This window comes from Myripristis murdjan, chromosome 14 (genome assembly GCF_902150065.1).
Source record: "Myripristis murdjan chromosome 14, fMyrMur1.1, whole genome shotgun sequence".
Taxonomy (NCBI): Eukaryota; Metazoa; Chordata; class Actinopteri; order Holocentriformes; family Holocentridae; genus Myripristis; species Myripristis murdjan.
In genome coordinates this window covers 20518102-20540116 of record NC_043993.1, presented here as the reverse complement: position 1 = coordinate 20540116, position 22015 = coordinate 20518102, and the positions used below count along the sequence as shown (strand labels likewise).

General features: G+C 42.5%; 2 protein-coding genes across 3 annotated transcripts in view; both read left to right on the top strand.

The window, feature by feature from the left end:
• Nucleotides 1-11017, top strand: part of specc1 (sperm antigen with calponin homology and coiled-coil domains 1) — an 86069-nt gene extending 75052 nt beyond the window's left edge. For both annotated transcript variants that reach the window (XM_030068632.1, XM_030068633.1), the window contains 3 exons: nucleotides 2749-2865; nucleotides 5636-5695; nucleotides 9291-11017. In XM_030068632.1, the coding sequence (XP_029924492.1) occupies nucleotides 2749-2865; nucleotides 5636-5695; nucleotides 9291-9380 (267 nt within the window). In that variant the 3' untranslated portion in view covers nucleotides 9381-11017. The remainder of the gene's footprint in view (nucleotides 1-2748; nucleotides 2866-5635; nucleotides 5696-9290) is intronic.
• Nucleotides 11018-11870: 853 nt separating this feature from the next.
• Nucleotides 11871-21692, top strand: adora2b (adenosine A2b receptor). The gene is made up of 3 exons (XM_030069482.1): nucleotides 11871-11976; nucleotides 12170-12640; nucleotides 18696-21692. Exons 2-3 carry the CDS (start codon nucleotides 12321-12323, stop codon nucleotides 19441-19443), a joined length of 1068 nt encoding a protein of 355 aa, XP_029925342.1. The 5' UTR covers nucleotides 11871-11976; nucleotides 12170-12320; the 3' UTR covers nucleotides 19444-21692.
• The last annotated feature ends 323 nt before the right edge of the window (nucleotides 21693-22015 follow it).

Sequence of the window (22015 nt, the reverse complement as noted above, 5' to 3'; positions counted from 1 at the left end):
GATGTGTGTGTGTCAGTCACATACATTACACACACACACTGCTGCTGCTGAGCCAGCTAAGAGAGGGGGGGAGTTATGAGAGGAATGCGGGGCTGACATGACTGCACAGGTCCGCCTTGCAGACATAATACACAGGCAGTGAGTGATTAGAACAGGACTTGTGCGTCCACACACTCTCATCTGCAGCCTAATCCCTTAAAATTAAGCATCCAGACCCACTCTATTTCCATCAAATTTACTGAAATCAGTTTATATAGTATGCAGCATGCCGAGTAGAATCATACTGGTGCAAGTTACATTAAGAAAAATATACATATTTATCTGAAAATATAATTGACTTTTCTTTATATTGATGGTTGCCTGATAATCACCAACATTTACAATCTCTTTGGATTGTGCGGTGAGATTAGCTCGAGAAGACCTGTGTTGGGTTGAGAGCTGTTGTTATGATACATGATTGGCCACAGGCAGGCTGGATGTGTTGCGTGGCAGATAATGTGAATAAGGACAGAGTCCAGCACTATACATCCTGTTTGGCTTCATTCAGATGAAGCAGCTGTTCTTTCAGGAACTCTCTGTGGCTTTCCCTGATAACTTGGACAACAATTGACAGACCCCCTTTTATTTTTTTTACACATTTCATTGAGTGCTTTAACAGCTCAGGTTAGCTATCACTGATGACCACTGACATGCTGTAGGACAGCACACTGTTTCATATTCAGGTTGCTGAATAACACAATCATTAGCATTTTAATTATTGAAAATCTTAAACCCTCATCTCACTCTCTACTCTATCACACCTGAATAGTCACCTTGGAATGAGACTGGTTGACTGTAAATGTGTGTTGACCACACAAAATAAACTCTGCTTCATGTAAAGGTTCAGTGCTACAATCTACAATCTGCAACGTTTCACCTTGACTCAGGACATGCAGTGTTAGGCCTGCCCTCTTCTCCCTCTAGTTGCTGTCCCAGCATGTCAGTCTTTTTCTGAGCTGCCTCAAAATGGCATCTAGGCTGAGGCTGAGGGATCCAGCATCAGTAAAGCTAAAGAGGCGAGGGCTGAAAGCAGGCAATCATCAAGTGAGCTTTTGCCCTTTAGCTGCTTGGGATTATTCAGTCTTGGATTGGTCTTGAGCAATAGTTAATATACAGTACTAGTAAAAGTTTTGGACAACCGATGAAGTATTGAGTCATAGCAGATTGGCTATCATTGCATTTAATACTGCCACAATGACAATTCAATCAGGTCATTAAGGTATGAGTTGTCTGATGTCACTGTATTGTTTTTTACAAAGTAAAATAATGTGAGGCATCCGACAAGTAATTCATGAATTGGTGAGGAATCTGTAGTTCGTACTACTGGGGCAAATGAAACAATCTGTTAAGCACACAATATGCTGACAGGATGTGCTTATTCTGCAGTGAAAGTTTCCCTTGATGAAACATTTCTGTTTACATGAGTTAACATCATCCCTCACAATGTAATCCCTCAAGCTGAGAGCACGTTTATTTTGAGGCATCCAAGGAAACACCCTGTTCAGCAAACACGTTACATCGAAAAGACTCACTCACTTGTGCTTTAATATTTAGCCCTATTTTAAATAAAGGCCATTATGAAGCGCTGATGTGTGATATAATAAGGTAAGACATTTAACAGTGCATTCAAAGATACTCCTCTTTGTTTTTTTTTTCAATTAATGCTTACAACTTGAGGGATAAACTTCTGACAGTTGATATTTAGTCATTTAAATGTACATCTTCTATAGGATATTATTTGCAGCACAACCTGTGTTATGTATTTTCTTTCATATCTTTGATTTTTCCAGTTTGGTTAACACCCCAGTATTTATTCTCGTTTCATTGCCATCTCCCAAAAATTTCCAAATGACAGCCCACAAATGAGGCATATTTTATGAGTCTCTGAGTGTATTTTCACCTTTATGGGGTGGACCTGACTCAGCATACTGTAAAATTCCCAGGTTGGTTGTGTGTGAAACTGTTAGAAGAAAGTGATGAGGCACCAGGCCTGTGAAGGCCTTCGGGACTTACACCCAGGAGAGAGTCTCCCTGGCCATGAGCCCCGTTCCCAAAGCCCTTACTTGTCGGTCATGGAAGGGATAAAAGGGGAAGGGGGGGTGGTTGATGGTGGGGGGTTGACACCGGAAATAACTATCTATCCAGCAGGGAGCCTGGAAGGCTAAACAATGGCATGGAGGAAGTCTTCCCTCCGAGCTGTGTCTCCTTTTATCAGACGCTGAACACACTGGACATGTTGCCTGAGGTGACGATGCTCTACGGATCACAAACACACCAACAATCTGGACGTGCTGCTATGCACGTTCCACGCTCTGGGTAAAGTCAGCATGGGAGGCATAAAGGGGATCTAAGAAGGCGACCCTGGATGCTGCTTCGTGGAAAAGATCCTCCACTTGAAACACAATAGGGCATCATAAAGTCCTCGCCAAGACCCATGAAAGCACATAACAGCATTAAAATTTAATGTCGTTTCATGTCCTCTCTTGACTTAATGGCTCATTTCATGACAATCTACATAGCCTAAGCATGTTGTTTGCAGGGTATTAGCTCTCTCACCCTGTGCCTTGACAAATAACAGCCACTTTAAACTCATCTGCTGTGTGCCACTGACTTTCTCTCATTTGTGACTTGTCTGTCTCTATCTTTTTTTCTATGCCCTTCTTTCTCTCCTCCGCCTGTCTCTCTATCTGTCTATGTGTCTGTCTACAGAATATTGATGTGACCAACTTCAGCAGCAGTTGGAGTGATGGCCTGGCTTTCTGTGCTCTCCTGCACACCTACCTGCCCGCCCACATCCCCTACCAGGAACTCATCAGTCAAGATAAGGTAACAAACTCCAGTCAGAGCAGGAAGACTACACACGCATATGTGGACACGTACTCCAACAGGAAATCAATGTCATTTTGTGTTAAAAGCATGCAGACTGCAGGACGTAGCCGCACTAACATAATTGGAAAATGAGTGTATTGATCCATAATGCACACACCCAGCTTCTTCCACAACTCTTTTGCACACACAGAGTCTTTGCTCACACCTTCACAACCCCCACATCTACATGTGTGCACTCATACTGCACACACTTGATCATCTGGCCACAGCTGACACATCTGTGCATCCATATGGAGCCACTTCCCTGTCATCTGCTGCATCCTCACAATGAGTTACAGCACACATATAATTCATATTTTAGATGCTGCAACTGCTGCATTTAGGACAACACCTATGGATCATTTGCTAAAAATAAATAAATAATCTTGTGGTAGAGTTAATAAAAATTCAGACTCTATAAAGGAGTGGCTGTTTCCAACCCCAGACATGAACTCACAGAATGCGCTCACATGTGTTTATTTCCCACTCAGTGAGGTAAATTATTCACAGCAGCCAGGTAGAGTCAGATGGGCCATAAAAGAATGTCTTGACTGTTAACATGTTTGAGGAGCCTGCTGTGAATGTCTTTTTTCCCCCCTCATGAATGAGTAGAGCAAATAAACTTGCCAACCAGCCCCATCGTCATCCCGACTGGTACTCAGACCCGCAGAATTGTGTTTTCCACAAAACTGCACACCTCAAACTGCAAAAACGCTGTTTGTGGAAAAACGTGAACCTGTTAAAAGTGAGAAAGCTCTATTATACAGTCAAACAGTTTCCAAGAGGAAAATAAAATCACTAGAAATATTTTGAAGCTAGAAAAACACCATAAATTGGCAGACCATCTCCAGGCTGCTTATGGTTTACTTGTCAGCTAATTAAGCACTTAACTGAGTCATTTGTTCCTACATTAAACTACACATTGCAGAGTTTCTTTACAGAGTTGTATACATTTCAGAAGTTGGCCATGCATATCCTCTAAATAATATGAAAAACAAATAATTCCAGATTAACTGTGAATGCACTATTTATTTATAAGTGACCCTGAGAGGAGAGCAGCCACGATGGCTTGGCGTTGACAGTCCTGTAATGTGGACATGCAGAGAGCACAAGGTAACTCTGCTCTGCAAACAATATAGTTCCTCTCTAGAGAATGATGTTGGTTAAACCTGCAGTATTAAAACAATGGGCACACACCTCGGGGGCCCCACACAACACATCCTGTGTGACAAATTAGTCACGTTGGCGTGTGTGCACGGGGGTTTCAGTGTGAAATATGTGACATTAAGCTGATGACAGAGTCATTGCGGGGCCCATCTCTCTGCGTAATTCAATAGATGTGTGTTAGCTTTAATAACTTTTGCTGAGTGACTTTTCCTCAAAGCACACTCTTTGAGGACCCAAACATCTGACCTTTGGCTAGTATACCTGTATATTTCCTGCCTCCGATAATCATATCACTGTCCTCATTTGGGTGATTACAAGATTGTTTAGAAGTAGGTAACAAATGGATTCACATTTTAGTATTTGTTTCGAATAAACATCGGGGACACCATGTTTCCTATCTTAAGTTAGGATAGGAACATTGATTTAGGAACTGTTCATCTGAAATCGATATTTTCCTATTTTTCAGCTCTTAACCCTAATTACCATGGTTACCAAACATTTAAGAAGTTTCTGTAATATGGTCCCTGATGCCTAAGAGGCAACTAATATGATGACTCATAGACCTACTTTCTCAGTTCAAGCAGATGTGCACACACACACACACACACACACACACACAACTTTGAACTTGAGTACATCCATCTTTGTTCTGAAGTACAAAGATGGATGCATTCCAGGAAACTACTTTGACTGCCTTTCCTCTTTTTCTTGTTTTGTTCTTTTCAGTCTTTTAAAAATTGACAGAACAGAAAACTGTACATTTCAGCAAACATTTTGTGTTTGTTCTGTTAAAAAGAAAAGTATTTGTTCTGGAGTTCAACCACCTTGTTACATGTTTGAACTGATCAGCTAAATTCACACCCACTTTGCCTCCCATTCAGAAGTTTTTCCTGCAGCGGGGACTCATGTAACCTGCACACAACACACTCATGTTTACCCACCTGGCCATGTGACACTTTGTAAGAACGCCTCCAAAACCTGCACTGAAATATTTATACCAAAAGATGGTGATGGGATGAAAGTAGAGAGAGACAGATTAATTGATCAGGCAAGCTAATATCTGGCATTTTGAGATAATTGTCAACAGCTGATATCTCCGCTCAGGAGGCCCTGAGCTGCCCTGCTCCTCTGTGTCGACCACTAAATGAGAGTGAGTCCAGCTTTCTCTGGTCTCCCTGCTGTTTAGGAGACAGTTTGTGATTCACTTATAAGTTTTGAGTCATTTCCTGTGTGGATTTCCTGCCAGTGATCACAATTATACCACATCTGCAAGACATTTTTCAATTTGAGACTGTGAGGTGCTCGTCTCTGCTGCAGCCCCAGGAATCAGATCTTTACAGAAGAAATCTTGAGGTGCGGCTTTAGATGTTGTCAGGTAAATTTAAGGAACATGAGACACTCAAACGCAAGCAAACAAAAGTTCACAGGTGTTTGCAGCTGCTTCACAGGTGCTCATAGGGGTTTATGGGTGTATTTGTGGGCTTGTTGGTGCTGTGTGAAGCTCAGTATGAGGCGCCAAAAGGTGACGAGGTTGAGGCAGTGACGGTTTGTTTTTCCGCAGGGCCGAAACCTGACCTTGGCTTTCCAGGCTGCCGAGAGCATTGGTATCAAACCCTCCCTGGTGAGTTGAGCTGCCAGAGGCTACACAAACATACACACACACACACACAAACACACACTCTGATAGATAATACAGAGCGACACTTTGATGGTCCAAATCAGAAACAGAATACTTTGATTTGCCTAACTTTAAGGAAGGCCGTGCAGCTTCAAACCATTGTCGTTACATCATATTTTCATTAAATAATATTTCCGCCCGACTGTCTTGATCATAATTTCTTATCAGTGACTGTTTGACTCTTTGATGGATTGCCTCAATCCTGTTCCACCACTGAGTCTTGGATATCTACTCTATGATGAGTGGAAATCTAACTTTGATAATTCAGATATATTTTTCCTCTCGTTATCTTAGATGGTTTCTGAAAACAGCGACGACTCTGTGAGCTAGAATCCTAACACTATCCCAGGAAAAACTGGAGTCCTGGCAGAAAATTATAGTCTGACTTCAATGTCCTCAATAGATCTATTTTATTCTAGTGATCATAGTTTGGTTTTAGAAAATATGTTTGTAGCCTCAGAAAATCTCCATGTGCTCTCACACTGAATACTAAGTGGCCGCTGCAGCTCCAGGCTTGATCCCATGATGAAACCACACGTTCAGATCGTAAATCTTTTGAGAAGTCCCAACATCGAAGACATACCATCGGATTTTTTTTTAGGGTTCATTTTCCTTTAAGTCCTACTTAAAGGAAAATAAACATATCATTTTCATATCAGTGATTTTAAATGTTTGGCCCATTTACTACAATTTACCCAAATTTTACTCTGCAACAAAGTATGTTGCAAGTCATACGGAGGTACTAAGATTTCACATCATCCAATCAAAATCCCCCTTACAACGTTCTGCATCTGTGACTAACAAAGTCATCAACATTCATAAACCACAGAACTGATAATTGGCTGTGAAGAGCAAATATTTCCCCTGGGACTATTTTCTGGTAGGCTTTCAGATTAATTTCAAATTCCCTTCACATCACTCCACCAAGATTCAATGATAATAATGATAATAACAACAACGACAACAACAACAATAATAATAGTGATGATAATATGATAACATTGATAATAAAATAACTTCATTTTCATATTGTAGTGGAATGAATGGAAACCAATGAAAGGATATAAGGCAGGAAAAATGATATCAGAGGTCCAAAATATGACTGCTTGCTTTGGGAAACGATTAGCAGAAACATGAAGTATATACATTTTTACACACAAAACCACAAGACACTCACATTTAGCATTCTTATTTCTACAGTGCATCAATCGGGGCCGGGTCATATATTGATGTTGTAATGATAACACGATATGAAATGAGATACTGTCTGGGATTTTGGACACTGGGGTATGGCATATGGCATAAGATATAGCATAGGTTTGGTGTTTTCCTGGTTTTAAAAGCTGTGTTATTGTAAAGGGATGCAGTTCTCTCAAGCTGGTCTATTGTTTGCCTCTACCTGCTTGGTCATCATATCTACATCACTAATGATTGTTGATCAAAAATCTTGAGGGTGAAAGCACCAACAGCTTACCCTACAATATCAGCACAAAACTTGAGGTATCAAGGTATCTAGTCATCACTAAAATCAAGATATCAAGGTCACAGTTTAATCTTTGACCGAATACCTAAGTTTTGTTTTTATCTTCCGTCATCAAATAAAAGTTGTTTTTTGCCACTGGAAAACAAGTGTTGGCAGATTTATTTCTCATAAAACACATTACTCACAGTCAAGGTCAAGCTTTATGCATCGGTGTGTGGACACAACACTTTAATGCTGACTGGGTCAAGCTAATTCTTCATAAACACAAACAGATGCAAACAGATAAAAAAGAAAAAGATGGGATTTAGAGGGCTAATCTTTTCTAGTATTTACAGCCACCTGGAACCAACTGTTTTTCATCGGTGCAAACTTCCGTGCTCACCTCCACGTTGTACCTGAGGCTCTGCAGCTGGATCAGAGGTTAAGCTGAAAGCAGGTAGCGAGGTAGAAAACTAGGCAGTAATTAAGCATGAATAGGAATTCTAAATTTAGCCCTCAGCGAATCCAAGGCCAGAGGCTCTTGAACACATGCGACCTCTTGGCCCTCCCCCAGCTCAGTGTTCTTTTGGGAACGAGGGGGTAGGGGGTTGTCTGCGCGGCTACTTTTGTGTAGATTAACGTATGTTGGAAGTGGCCGCACAGATGGCATCTGAGCCCCGTGGAGGTTAAACTAATCGGACGATACCAGCCCCCACTCTCTGCTTTACATTTGTGCGTGACATCCTCACCCCGTGACTCATTTCATGCTTTTAATGACAAGTTTGATGTTTTGAAGCACATGAGAAGACTTTAGTGAAAAATGCAGTTGGAAATCCTCCTAAATTTTAGCGGTACAGCGTAAGATCATTTCTCTGGAAAGGGACTTTGCAAATGCACAAATCAGTCCAGCAGCTCATCAGCTCCAAATCTGGAGGAGCCAGCTGGGCCTTGGCAAGGAATTGAATTAGTTTTAAATATTGTAATGAGACCACGGTTCACTTTTCTCATTCTGACTAATTCTCCCTGGCACAGTTAGGCAAGTCACACAGGAGCGGAGTTTCCATGCCTCAAAAATGTCATAAACAAAAAGATAACCATCATTATTTCTCCTGGCAGATTTCCATGCACTATTTTTTTGGTCTTTGGACTTTATTTGTTGCATAAACAAGGCCACAGCTACGTCCCAGAGAGCAGCCTCAACAACTGTCCTGTCTAACCCCAGGCCTGCTGAGGGGACATCGCCTCTGCAGGAAGCCATGTGATGGCCTCCATGACGGTCCAACTGAATAGACCTCGATGACATGATTGGTTTTTGACAAAAACACAAAGACTTATCATTTGAATTTGACATTTTTTAATTTTGTTGATTCGTTCATGGTGTCTGTCAAGTGTGATATGTCAGGTGGAGGTGTGATGCATCTAATTCACTGTGCTCTGGCATTTTAGAAACCATATAATGAAAGATAAACATTTTTAACTCAAAGGTGACATCTCAGTAGAGCTGCAAAAAAATCAATACTGCAGAGTATGTCATTATTTTTGGCAATACTGTATCGATTCTCTAGCCCCTTTTATTGACATCTATCATTTATGCACTTATTTTTTAATGATTTCTGGACATTTTGGTGCACTGTATCAAAGTAATAGTTCAGATTCTTCTTCTTGGTCCATTAACGCCTTCCCTGTTGCAAGAACAAGAGCAGTGTTCTGCTCCAGGATGAATGAAGTAGATATAAACCAGGAAACAGAACGATTTTCAGAGGTGAAACAAAGCTGATAAATTGCGTTGAAGGAGGCACAACAGCACACGTTTATCTTGGTTTCAATTGTGCTACTTTTGTTTTGAGTCACGTTGTCACCTGATTAATCGCGTTAGATGTTGTAATATTAGTTGACCCAGGTGTTGTGAAGTAGGGTATTACAATGTATTGTGATCCATGAAATGTATTGTGATATGTTTTATTGTGAAGTCCCGGTACTACAACGGGTCTGACTTCAACAAAGCAGGGATAATGCGTCTTGGCGCGGTGCTCTGATGTTCAAAAATGACCGCGTCTCCACCTCCGTATTCCACAGGACATTGAAGAGCTGATGCAGACGGACAGGCCTGACTGGCAGAGCGTCATGCAGTACGTCTCTCAGATCTACAAGTACTTCGAGACTTGACCGGCAAGAAGAGAGAACGATGAAGATTGAAGGCACTGCAGCACTTTGTGCCCGGTCCGAGCCCAGCTCAGCCCCTTTTCCCCGTTTACAACTCGACACTCCACACATCGCCAGGGACGCCTCTGTTCTGTCAAGATTCACACTCCACTGCAGTGGCTGCTCTCTTACTTCCAAACATGACACTCCAGTTAACACCGAAGCCCAAATTCACTTAGGTTAGGGTCAGCGAGTTAATTACCCTGCTCATTTTTAAGTGCCATGAGTGAAAAAGTGAGCGTCCAATTCACTGAGAAATTAGTTTATTAGATTATGCCACAAATATCTCTATTCAGGCCTTGCACATGCACTCAGCAGCTGACAGCATAATTGAGAGGAATATACTGTAAATGTGCAGCTTGATCATTTCCCAACTCCTTGCATTTGTTAATGGACCAGATAAGACTTTTCTTACACAGCCTTGAAATACTTTTTTTGAAGATACTGAAGTTGAGAGCAATAAATAGACGAGCACCTTCATGACATATTGGCTTTCAGTAGGGTACTTGTTGAGCTGAAAATTATATTTTCCACTAAAGATACTTATTTTCTTAGCCACAACTCATGTTTATCCTTTGTTTCTCATGCCTACCCTGACCTACCGCCACTTTTTTTGGAGAATGAACAATTCTCAACATTTTTGTCAATCAGATTCTCTCTGTAAATGGTCTGAGTTTTGCAGTGTTTCAGGTATGTGCCAAACTTTTTCTGCCAAAATACAGCTTACATGAGATTATCTACGCATGGTTTGGGCGTGAAGTCTGCGTTCACTGCACATGGTCACTGAACAGCATGCAGTTGTTTTCTCCTCTTTTTGGGGGATGTGGTGTGTGCTCATCTGAAACCTTTGGTGAATTCGGGCCTTAGCGCTGAAGTGCTGCTGTCACTAAGCGCTTCTTATAAGGAACCAGCTGGATTCAACTTTGCAGACCAGAGAGCATTTTGAGACGGCAGGTTTGAGTTTGACTGAAGTCTTTCTATGTTCAAGCTGAAATCTGTGTGTGTTCTGGTTTGTTTATATAAAACAGAGATGAGGCAAACTTTCGCTGCCATCTGTAAAGTTCCAGTAAAAATGATCTAACACTAAAAGAGTTGCTGAATAGTTTTATAGGCGTATTTTTTATGAAAACGGATGGATATATACGCACACACACACACACACACACACACACAATTGTGTTCTTGCTGTTTCCAGCTGTAATCATTGTCTGGATCAGCTGCTGTGCCCCTTCTGTGTTGTTTTATTTTGTTTGTTTTGTTTCCTGCTAAGTCTTTCTCTGACTTGTAGCTATGGTACTGCAATCGGTTTGTCAAAGAAAAAATATTGCACGCCATGTTATTAAATTATAAACTAGAGTATAATTTTTACATGTTAAGAGTTGAGGTACATTACATTGTTGTTGGTATGATCTAGAGAAGCTTGCTTTTTCAAATGCCCTTATGTTTTGACAAACAGATAAAAATGCTATTTATTTATTTACATGACGTGTCCTGAGAAGTGAGAATGAGGACAGAAGTGTATGCAGTTTTCTATTTTATGGATGTCAGGTTTGGAGGTCTCTTGAATGAATAATGATCAATAAAGGATTGTCAAGTTTTTATCAGTCATTGCTCACTGTACATTATTCTTAACGTAAGACTCATAAGACCTGAATGCCCCTGCTTATCAGTGTAGCGCCTCGCATGTTTTGAATATATTCCTGTGCTGCTCTACTACACGTTTAATTGCTTTTCCACTGTGCCCATTAAAGCTCCATGCCAAGGTAGTAAAATATTTGGGTATGGGAACACTGCAGTGGAAAATAAAATGGCATGGTTACCTCTGTCACGGGGCATTTATTCAGTAAAGTCAGTCCAACCATCCCTGAACACCATTCAGTGCCAGATTCCCATGCAACAATGTGAAGAGATAGTTACTGTAAACTGGACAAAGCAATGAAAAAGTGCTTAAGAGAGCCTGTCCTTGTGACTTTTGGAATTAAGAGGACTGACCAACAGCAAAAGATATGTTCAGACATTTATGTTTTCCGGAAGATAAAATCTCTCCTGCGAATGATGAGCGGGTCAGATGAGTTGAGGTGGCTTTAGTTATAGTTTAGCCTGGGAGAAACCGCTGCAAAACTCATCTTGATTGAAAACAGATGCAACAGCGCGTGTGCGGACGTGCGTGTGTGAGCGAGACAGAAAAAAAGTTCTGCGCATTACACAACACCCTGAAGACGCTCAGGATCATTGTTGGAGGCTGTTTAATTGATGCGTAATTGGTGTGCTGACGCTCGTGTGGGCACTCCCCTGTTAAACCTGCGGTCCGGCTACACACTGTTTTGGGGGGCGGGGGACATGTGTCTCCTTTTGGGGCGTGGCTTCTCCGGGCGATTCCCCCCCCTCCCACACGCACACACGCACACACACACACACCACCACCACCCCCTCTTTACTTGAAAACCGGTGTTGGGGGGAGTTGTGTGACACTCTGCCTGCGCTACAGATGCTGCACGGACGCACCGCGACAAGACTGATGTTGTGAAAGCATCAACGGAAAATGCACTGGTTAATTAAGGTAAGCAAATCACGCTGTCACTCAATTTAAAGTGTGTTTTAAAAGTGTAAAGTTAAATGTGGAGTTGACGCAGGATGGAGGCAGAATTACTCCTGTAGTTTCACCAGTTTTGAAATAATATGCGGACTGCAACTAATGTGAATTTTTGTTTTTGCTTTCTTTCTTTCTTTTAAAATCCATCCCTCTCCTGCAGATGGCCAGTTTTGCAAGTCACACTTGTGGAATATTCCTGGAACACGGCGAAAAGACTTCTTTACCCTTCTGGGACTAGGAACGGCGTTGTGCATGCTCCTCTTTGCCCGGAACAAGCCTGCAGATTTTGGTCCCGTCACACACTTGCTGAGATGGATACATTCTACATAGTAATTGAATTAGTAATTGCTGTTCTGTCCATATCCGGTAACGTACTGGTGTGCTGGGCCGTGGCAATCAACACCACTTTGAAAAACGCGACCAACTACTTTCTGGTGTCTCTGGCTGTGGCAGACATCCTGGTCGGCTGCCTCGCCATTCCCTTTGCCATAACCATAAGCGTCGGCATCTTTTTGGACTTCTATGGATGTCTCTTCCTGGCCTGTTTTGTCTTGGTACTGACTCAAAGCTCCATTTTTAGCCTTCTTGCCATCGCAATTGATAGATATTTGGCCGTCAAAATCCCCCTGAGGTGAGTATTTTCCTTTTTTTTTCCTGTCTTGCATTCCATCTCAAATGTAGAGCAAGGGCTCCCAAACTTTTTGTTTATGCAAACGACCCCTAAATATTTTTATATCTGCTGGGTATGAGTTTTGTCTTAGGAATCCCCTTCTAAGAAGATGATTTGGGATAACAGTGCAGAGTAAAACCTCTTACTACAACAATCATTCTTATATATTTTCTCATTATGTTTACCTAAAATTAACTGATTCACTGAAATTAAGCATCTGCACCAGCAAAAGTCCTCCAAGGGACTGCTGGTGGTCCTTGGAGGCCAGTTTGAGAATTAAATCAGCTGCTCATTGGTCCTCAACACTGTGCTCATGTTCTTTCTTCTTGTCTCATGTAAGTGCTTAAACATCCTCTATGGAAACTTTATTGAATTCAACAGTAACAAGATGTCACCCACATCTCATGAATACGTTTCCTGTGGAATTTAATGCCTGGCATAAAAAATAGCCTGGGTTTATATCTGATTAATTGTGAAACCTAATCAAATGATGATAATCTCTTAACCCTCTAGACTTGTTGCCTGTGCGTGATGTTGGAAACGATCTCTTTGAAACATATTGAATGGGCTATATCATGTGTTATAATCTTGGGTTTTCATAGTGAAACCAAAAGGGCCTCAGTAACAGCACCTTAACAAGCCCACGTGTTGAAGCCAGGCACCCAAGACATCTGTAGCCTAATTGAATTCATTTTAAACGATTGGCCCGGAGTTTGCTGGCTCTTCTTGATGCCCAGCAGGCTGGTTGTTTATCAGCCGCCGCCCTCCCGCAGCACTTTATAAAAAACAACACAACAAGATGCAAAGATCTGTCATCCAGCTGTTAAGTGCGAGACGGCAGGAGAAGCCACTGGATCGATAGCTGGCCAGAGTGTGTCACTTCATTGATCGTGATGCCAAAGGCCGCCCAGATCCACTGTGGTCCGGTCAAACCGAGAGGAAACAAGAAACAATATCGGGTGGAGCAGCTGCCGGCAGAGAAAAGCACTCCTTGTGTTTACAAATCCACCTTTTTTATGAGTTTGAATAACACAAGATTTATCATCACAAGGGGGCTTTATGTCTCTCCAGTTGCTGTTTTTCTTGGCTTTCCCTCGTGTCAGAGACTTGTCAATTTTTCCAGGCAGTCTTTTTCACAACATCCCATCCCAGACTTGCAGTACATGATTTCGGGTCATTAGTGCCATGAGACTGTTTGGCTGTCATGTGCTGTCATCTCCATTAGCCTCAAACTCTGGCAAGAGCGGGCAATGTTACACCCGTCTGGGCCGAAAGTCGCAAGTGAGCTTGTAAAATCCCCCGCTTTTGCTTCCCCATCTATTGACCTGTCAATGGAAACTGAGCCTCTGAGTGGGTTTAATCCTAACACAACATCTCATTCAACCCTCCCACTTAACACATCAACCTTCGTCACTAATAAACGGGTGACACACCTATAACATTCACTGTAAAAACCTTTCCAACATCACATTTTACAGTTTGACCTGAAACCTCAGCTTCCTGCTTCAGCATCGCATATGTGTGATAATGAGAACAGTGTGTGTGTGTGTTCAGCTCAAATTACATCTGTATAGTAATGGCTTGTGTGTGTGTGTGTGTGTGTGTCTCAGAGCACACTCTCATGTGATGCCTGTGTGTGTGTGTGAGTGTATGTGAGCTCCGCCAGCCTATAGGCCCGGTCAAAGCCTTGTTTTTTTTTTCTCTCTCTGATAAAAGTGTTTTCACAGATGGCTTTAGTGGAAGCGAGAGGCCAAAACCAGATGCTTCAAACCCCGTGAGATGGCGGAGCTGCACACCCGCTATACGCTCTCTTGAAGCCCCCTTTGTTCTGTCTGCATGTTTCCCAGAACGAGACCCTAGCGCTGTTTCCTCCTCTGTTTGATTTGTGCTCTAAGCAAATCTTATTCTGGGAGTTGACAGACGTTTAAGGGCTTCCCCCACCCACGTGCACACGCCTGCCTCTAACGTCCCACACTGTGGTCAGAAAAAGTGAGCGCCGTGCCCTCGGCGGCTGTGACTAAACAGATTTCAGGCTGATCGAAGAGGGTGGGCAGACACCACGACATCCACCAGCCTGACCTTCAGGCTCAAGCAGGATGTCACTGTGATGTCTTCATACTCTGTTATTTGTCTCAGCTCCCGTGGGGCTGTGTGTGGAAACAGACCCAGTTTCCCAAATAATCTGAGATAACTGTGACTTAGTGTGGCATGGCAACTCTCGAGCGACTTAAACATCAGTTGAAAAGTGAAGTTTTTCTGATTATACCAATCAGTTCAGACCAAAACGGCCCTAACCTGAGCATCGTCAGAAGGCTTGGGATCAGGGCTGGAGGCAGAAGTGAATGAAGAGAAGCAGCAACAGGCTGTGACTGGAAGCAAACCGGGAACATGTTGGATTGTGGGAGTTAAAGTGTTTTGATGTTGCTTACTTACATTTATGTAGAAAGGTGATTAACATTGGCTTGGAATGGGCATGTTTTCTCCAGTATAAGGTTCAGGATTGTTGTGGCTTTGCTGCTCATCCAGAAAGTAACAACTAGATCAAAATCGCACCGTGTGAACTTAATCTAATGATATTTTTATATTAGTCATGCTGTCTGTAATTAGTTAAACGGTAAGTGCTAAGAGTACAGCACCTTCAGCAAGGATTACGTGTTGAACAGTTTCCAAACACTGACAGGACTCAGGTGTTTGGGTTCTTTGCGCTGTAGGACAGTTAACAAAACTCCATTTTACCAATTTCAATCATCTTTACCACATGACTCATACTAAAGGGACTCATATCACACTTAATTATTCAACATTTTTTAATATGTGGTTTGATTTATTATGATCACTGACTGGAAGTCACTTTACCCACCTTTTTATTCATAGCTACATCAGTGGGTTGGAAAATGTGACTCCCTCATCAAAGCAGAGCGGTCTATATTCAGCGGCTGCACCAACTAACATTTCAGCTATCGAAATCTCCTCTCTTTGAAATGGAAATAAAATGACCAATTATCATTCATAATTAATGATTATTAAATGGGACCCTGTACAGGCAACACCGTGAAGTGTAGCTGCTGAAATGCGCGGCTTGACAAGTGAATAATTGTGTGTGCCTGGTGAAAATTTAGTGGAGATTTCACAGACAACAGATATGCAGAAGAAGCATCCAAAATGTAAATGCTACACAGGCGTATTTGCATACACACTTTCAAACCTGGGCAAAGTGTAACCCCCCCACCCCCCTTCGCTTTTAGAGTTGTCCGTGTGAACAGCCACCTGTTTTGTTGTGTGAAGCAAAGCTGTGGACGTTGCTGGCTGCTTTCAAGCGGATGTTGCGGCCATTTAGTGTGTGTGTAGGTGTGCTTGTGTGTATGTGTGTGTGTGTGTGGCCTGGCAGAGGTCTCCGTCCCAGGGCGGAAGTACTGTGGGGAGAGGAGGGATGTATGGAGAATGGAGCAAAGAAAGGAGGCGAAGAAAGCACAACAAAGATAGATGCCAGCGTGCCGTCGTCATGCCAGAACTAATCCTTTTCAGCCGGCCGTCCAGGGAGAGAGAGAAAGAGAGAGAGACAGCGGGACTTGTGTCCTCTGGATAAAGGATCTGTGCTGCCTGCTGCTCTCTTGATTGACATGAAGCAGAGGGTAAGAGGAAGAAGAGCAGCTATGGAGGAAGGCGTAGAAAGTCGAGGAGATGGTCACGCCAAGCTTCAGGACGTCTTCTCTCCTCCCTGGGCAGAACCGTGTTTTATTCATGCCCCCTGAGGCAGCCTGCCCCCCCTCCCTGCAGGGGGTCGGAGGACGCAGCCAGGGACTCGCACACCACTGATGAATAATTCACCACTGGCATCTTTACATTATCCTTACAGTCACCAACATGGGCTAACAGGAAAACTTAGCTAATGATTAAAAAGCCTTATCCAGCCAGGAAATTAATGGGCATTTTACTAGCAAATCCTTTGCATCTGAAAATGGGGCTGTGTGGTGCCACTTCAGACAAGGAAATATTTGCATCCAGCACAAACTACTTCCTCTTAGCTAAAGCCAACGCTTCTCCCTCTTGTCTGGCTCTTAGGTCAACAAAGGACGGGACGCAGAGTCTCAGCGCAAGTGAACAATAAGTCCTCATTTTGTGTGATCGTATACTTTGCGCAGTGGCAGAAAGATCAGATCAAGCAGCTTTCATTTTGCAGTGCCAGCTGAGACTGATGTGTGTGCGTGTGTTTGTCGGCGTATGGGTGACTCACTGCCGTGCAGCAACTCAAGTCTGCCTTGAGGAAACAACTCATGATGCTTCCAGTGCTGTTCATGTGATGAGGACAGTCAGGGTGATGCAGCTGAGTCAGCCGTGCCTTTCAACAAGTAGCTTATCACGGTTCTGAGAAGTCCACACTGTATTCTCATATTTTAGTCAGAACGTCGTGACGAGGCAGTGTAAAATTTCCTTGAATTCGTCAATTAAAAACATTTGATATTGTTCGTTAACTGAGGCAAAAGTAATTGCTTTATGTACGTTTGGTTTATTTTAATTTGACATAATACAAAAAAAATAAAAGGTGAAGATGCAAAATTTAAATCGTGGTTGCAGGCCTTCAGGCTGTCACCATGGGGGTTTTTTATGGCTCGATGCATGGACTGACTGCTGCATGGGGTCCTTTTGTCTTTACAAGGTGTTTCATGCTCTCTCTCTCCCTTTTAGACACACAAACAAGCACACAGACGCACGTCTGAATTGAGCAAGACGACCACAATAGGCATGTGTTTCGTAAACTTCACTGTAACAGGATGCGCGCTATGGTCAGAGACAGCACCAAACTGTACACTTTCACATTGCAACTGATAAGCGTATAATTTACCAAGGATACTCTTTCAGCAGGTGTATACACAGTCTGGCTGATCGCTGTCAGTGTAGCGATTAGAGTAAATATTTCTATGGAAAGCAAAAAAGAGCTGTGACAGAGCTCTGTTCCCAAGGTGCTATGCTCCCACAGACAAATTTTTTCAAACTAAAAACAGCCCCGTGTTCCCTCAATACTTACCTCAACATGAAAAGGAAAATACCATCCACATTAACACCAGCGCACAATCTGACAGTAACTGTTCAGTCAATTGCATCTGAAATGGTGTTTTTCATTGATGTACACACATAATATATATAACTGATATTTACTAAATATTTATCAGATCATGTTTTGTTGTTCTTTTTTAACATAACAGAGGTATGGACTGAGGGATTGAGGGAACACCTAACAGTTAAATTAAATTAGCCAGTAATTGTGGAAACATTAATTACAACAACTGCTAGAAATAAGCAGGGACACTGAGATGGGTTATTTGCCTTTTAGCTGCAAACAAGCGGGGTCCACTGTTCCCAAGATCCCCTGTTCCCTCAATGCTATTTTGTCAAACTGAAAACAGCCTCACATTCCCTCTATCCTGTTTTCTGTGAGCAAAAGAAGCAAAAATGTCCACACTCCTGTTACATGAGCAAAAAATACATAATCTGCTGGTGCATGCTCAGAACATAATGTATGAAATGGTGTTTATGGGGAAGCTGCTTACAAAGACACACTCTTATTCAGTCAGACTTTTTACATGACAAAGCATTAGTTAAATTGGCATTAGCACTGGTATGAACAACATTAGCCATATGCACAACATTAAACATGAGCAGCAGCTGTTTTCAAATGGCATTGAGATTGGCATTGGCAGCTCTGAGCAGGACATAGGCCACTGGGAACTCAAGATCTTTGGAAGATTGGGCCTTGGGAACACATGCTCCACTAGCTACTTAGGCTTGATTCCAGTTATTAAATTGGGTAAAATATACTACCTTAAAATATGAGCTTATATCCCTCTGGCTCGTTTCTAACTACATGTAAGAATCTGAGAAATGATAAATATTTGTTTTGGTACACAAAAGTGGGACACAGCTGGACTGTGCTTGCTCCAGAGTTTCTCACCCTCAGTGTGATGTGAATGTGAGAGTAAGGTGTATTCAGAGAGTAACCATGACCTGTCCTTTCCAGGTACAAGGAGCTGATGACGGGAAAGAGAGCCAGAGAGATCATTGCTATCTTATGGATCCTGTCCTTTGTTATTGGCCTTATCCCGTTCTTGGGCTGGAACCGGAAGAAAGACGCCTGTGGTCATCGGCCAGACAACAGCAGCTCTGAGCAGGACAACACCACCACCCACGCTGGCCTGATTGAAGGGCCGGGTGCTGGAGGATATTTACTACAGAGCTGCAAGCTCACCTGTCTCTTTGAGAGCGTGGTGGACATGCAATACATGGTCTACTTTAATTTCTTTGTCTGTGTGCTGCTGCCGCTGCTCATCATGCTGGGCATCTACATAAAGATCTTCACTGTGGCCAGGAAGCAGCTCAGACAGATTGAGCTCAAGTGTGTGGGCAATGGGGACAGCCACCACCACGGGCTGCTGCAGCGGGAGGTCCGGGCCGCCAAGTCCCTCTCCATCATCGTGGGCCTGTTCGTCGTCTGCTGGCTGCCTGTCCACATCCTCAACTGCCTCACGCTGTTTTACAAGCAGCTGGAAAAACCGGCCGTCGTCATGTACGTGGCCATCATACTGTCTCATGCCAACTCGGCGGTCAACCCCGTCATCTACGCCTATCGCATCCAGGACTTTAGGAACACCTTCCGCAAGATCCTGGCCCAGCACTTCCTGTGTCACCGGGAGGATCTGTACCTCAGTTCCAATGGCACCAGGCGCAACAGGGACCAGATCCACATGACTATTGACCCTCTGCTATAGAGAGAGCTGGGACACTTTGCTCCTGTTGTCTGCAAACACTATCTGTGTTTCACTTTATTTTCACTGAGGTTTAAAATGTTTACAGAACAAGGGTATGATATGTGAAGATGAACCGATTTCAAACATGCCTTGAATGTGGCCATTTATTTATGAATTGTGCTGAGTATCAGGGGTCTAGCAGTGAAATGCGGCCAAGTCTTACCTAATTTTTGTATTGTGAAGGACTTTTTTTTTTTTTTTTAATTGTTGAAGCTAACTGGATTTGCAGGACTGTGAATAGGATCCATGAGTGAATCTGCTACATTGCTATGTTCAGAAATGCTATTTATCATTCTGAATCCAGTGCAACCTATTGTAAGTCAAAACACTCCTTTTTTGTGCCCTAATTGTTGTCAACATTTTCCACTGTTTAATAATTTATTTATTATAGTATCATAAAGTTAAGAATGTAAATGTCAAATAACTGTGTGGACTAAATCTGTATGAGAACCTAGAAAGGTACAATAGTCATAGCCTACAGTACTATGAATATAAATGACTGTGGCACTGTTGTTTTGTAACGAAGAGGAAGGGAGGAGATTTTGTGACTACTAGATGAAGTAATAAGAAACGACCAATGAGCTATCAGAAGGTCACATAGATCCAGGCCTGAGAAGCTGTTCGACGCATGGTGGTGCTCCGTATCATTTCTGTGCTAACATTTACTTTTCGAGACAAAGCTCAGGAAGTGTGAAACTGACTGACTGTGCCGTGTAGTAAAGAAAAAAAAAATAGTCTACGCAGGATATTTTGAGCTAAACCTGGACGCAAGAGATGACAAACATGAGCCATTAACATCAATTAATACTAAAATTTGATAGTTAAAGGAATACTCCAACATTTTCAGCAAAATAACCCTTTTTTTCCAGCTTACCCAGACTGATACAAGATGTTCAATACCATTTTCACCTTTGTACGTCTACTGGTTCGTTCCTATGGGTAGCATTTCATGGTAGCTTAGCATAAAGACTTGAAGTCTATGGGAATCATTAGCATTGGGATTTAAAAAAAATTCTTCAGCGTGCACAGATCACTGTGACAGACGTAAGGATAAATCCTTAAAAATATATATATATACATACCAAGACATGTATTTCAAATACACGATACACTGTGTAAATACCACAACTTTTCAGATGCTGTAAGATTTACTTTTTTTCTTCATTTTTTACGGAGCTAGGCTAAAAACTCCCATAGACTTTAAGTCTTTATGCTAAGCTAATATGAAACAATATATATGAAATGAAGCACTGGATGCACGGAGGTGAAAATGGTATGAAACATCTTGTCTCTGTCTGTCAGTCAGGGAAACAAAAGTCGGAAAAAGGGGTATTTTGCCCAAAACATTGGAATATTGCTTTTATTCCTTTAATTGAGTTCAGATGCCTTCTGTGTGAATGTCACTGTGCACCGCTGACTTGCCTTAGGTGCGCAGTTGACAACCCCACCCCCCAATCATCGCATGGGCTCAGCTGGGATCCTGAGACTCTCATTTGGTCCACTAATGCAGACCTCCAGGCCACTGCTCTTAATGACTGAGCTGGGACAATCTGTCGCATACGAGAGATCAACACAAGGAGAGTTGAAGGCTGAGGCATCTGAAACATACTGCACTGATTTCACTTCACCCCTGTGAACTAAGCGGTTCACAGAGCGTCAAGGCCATGCTTCCTTCATAACGTATTTCACACTTGTATTTCTAAAGCGACAGTACAGCATGTTGATCAGCGACAAGGCTGCTCTCCGCCGTGTCAAAGCCTAAAGCACCTGGCACTCTCTCACTTGTTTGCTGGGGTGTGGTGGTTTGCATTGTTGCATTGTGCTTGTTCCTGTCAAGCCTTTGAAACGGCTGAGTTATTGCCTCTCCATTGAAGACGGGGGAGAGAACTGTACATCACAAAATAGATCTTTGTGACTTTATTCTGACAAGCCGTGTCTTTGCTTTGAGCACCGCCGTCTATCTGCAAAAAGAAAAGAAAAAACTGAGGTGGCTTTTGAAAATGAATCACATTGCACTGACATTTTTACAGTTGTTAGCTTCCAGTTGGTGTGCTTCATCGGTGTTGGTGGTGAACTTTGTGTTGGTGTTTCACAAGTGTTCTTAACAGCAAGTCGCGCACTTGCTCCTACTACTTCAGTATCCCCCACCCCCCCCCACCCTTTGCCATTGTGTACAGTAAACCACCTCTGACTAACTTCAAGGGCTAAAATATAGAAATATAGGAGTGTGCCAACTTTTTAGTACATTCCAATGGAGACATCTATACTGTAACTGCACTGTAATGGTTGTACTGTCGTTGTTCACTGATGTGTAAAATAAGATACTGTACTGTAGGTGTTCAGCTTTCTACAAGCTATTGATTGATGTCAACTATTACCTTTCTGCGATTTCAAGTAAGACGTACAATAACAACGTTGATCTAGTTCAACATTCCTGCCTTTCATTCCAAAACACATTATTTGTCGGAGTGCTATAGTATTGTTACTAATCAGGAGAGGAATCCACCCTGGTCAAGCTGATGTTTTACCTTTA

Bases quoted from the DNA above. Each gene is read 5' to 3' on its own strand.
- adora2b (XM_030069482.1), top strand. From the start codon at position 12,321: ATGGATACATTCTACATAGTAATTGAATTAGTAATTGCTGTTCTGTCC. The intron at 12,641-18,695 runs GTGAGTATTTTC...TGTCCTTTCCAG, and splicing joins GCCGTCAAAATCCCCCTGAG to GTACAAGGAGCTGATGACGG.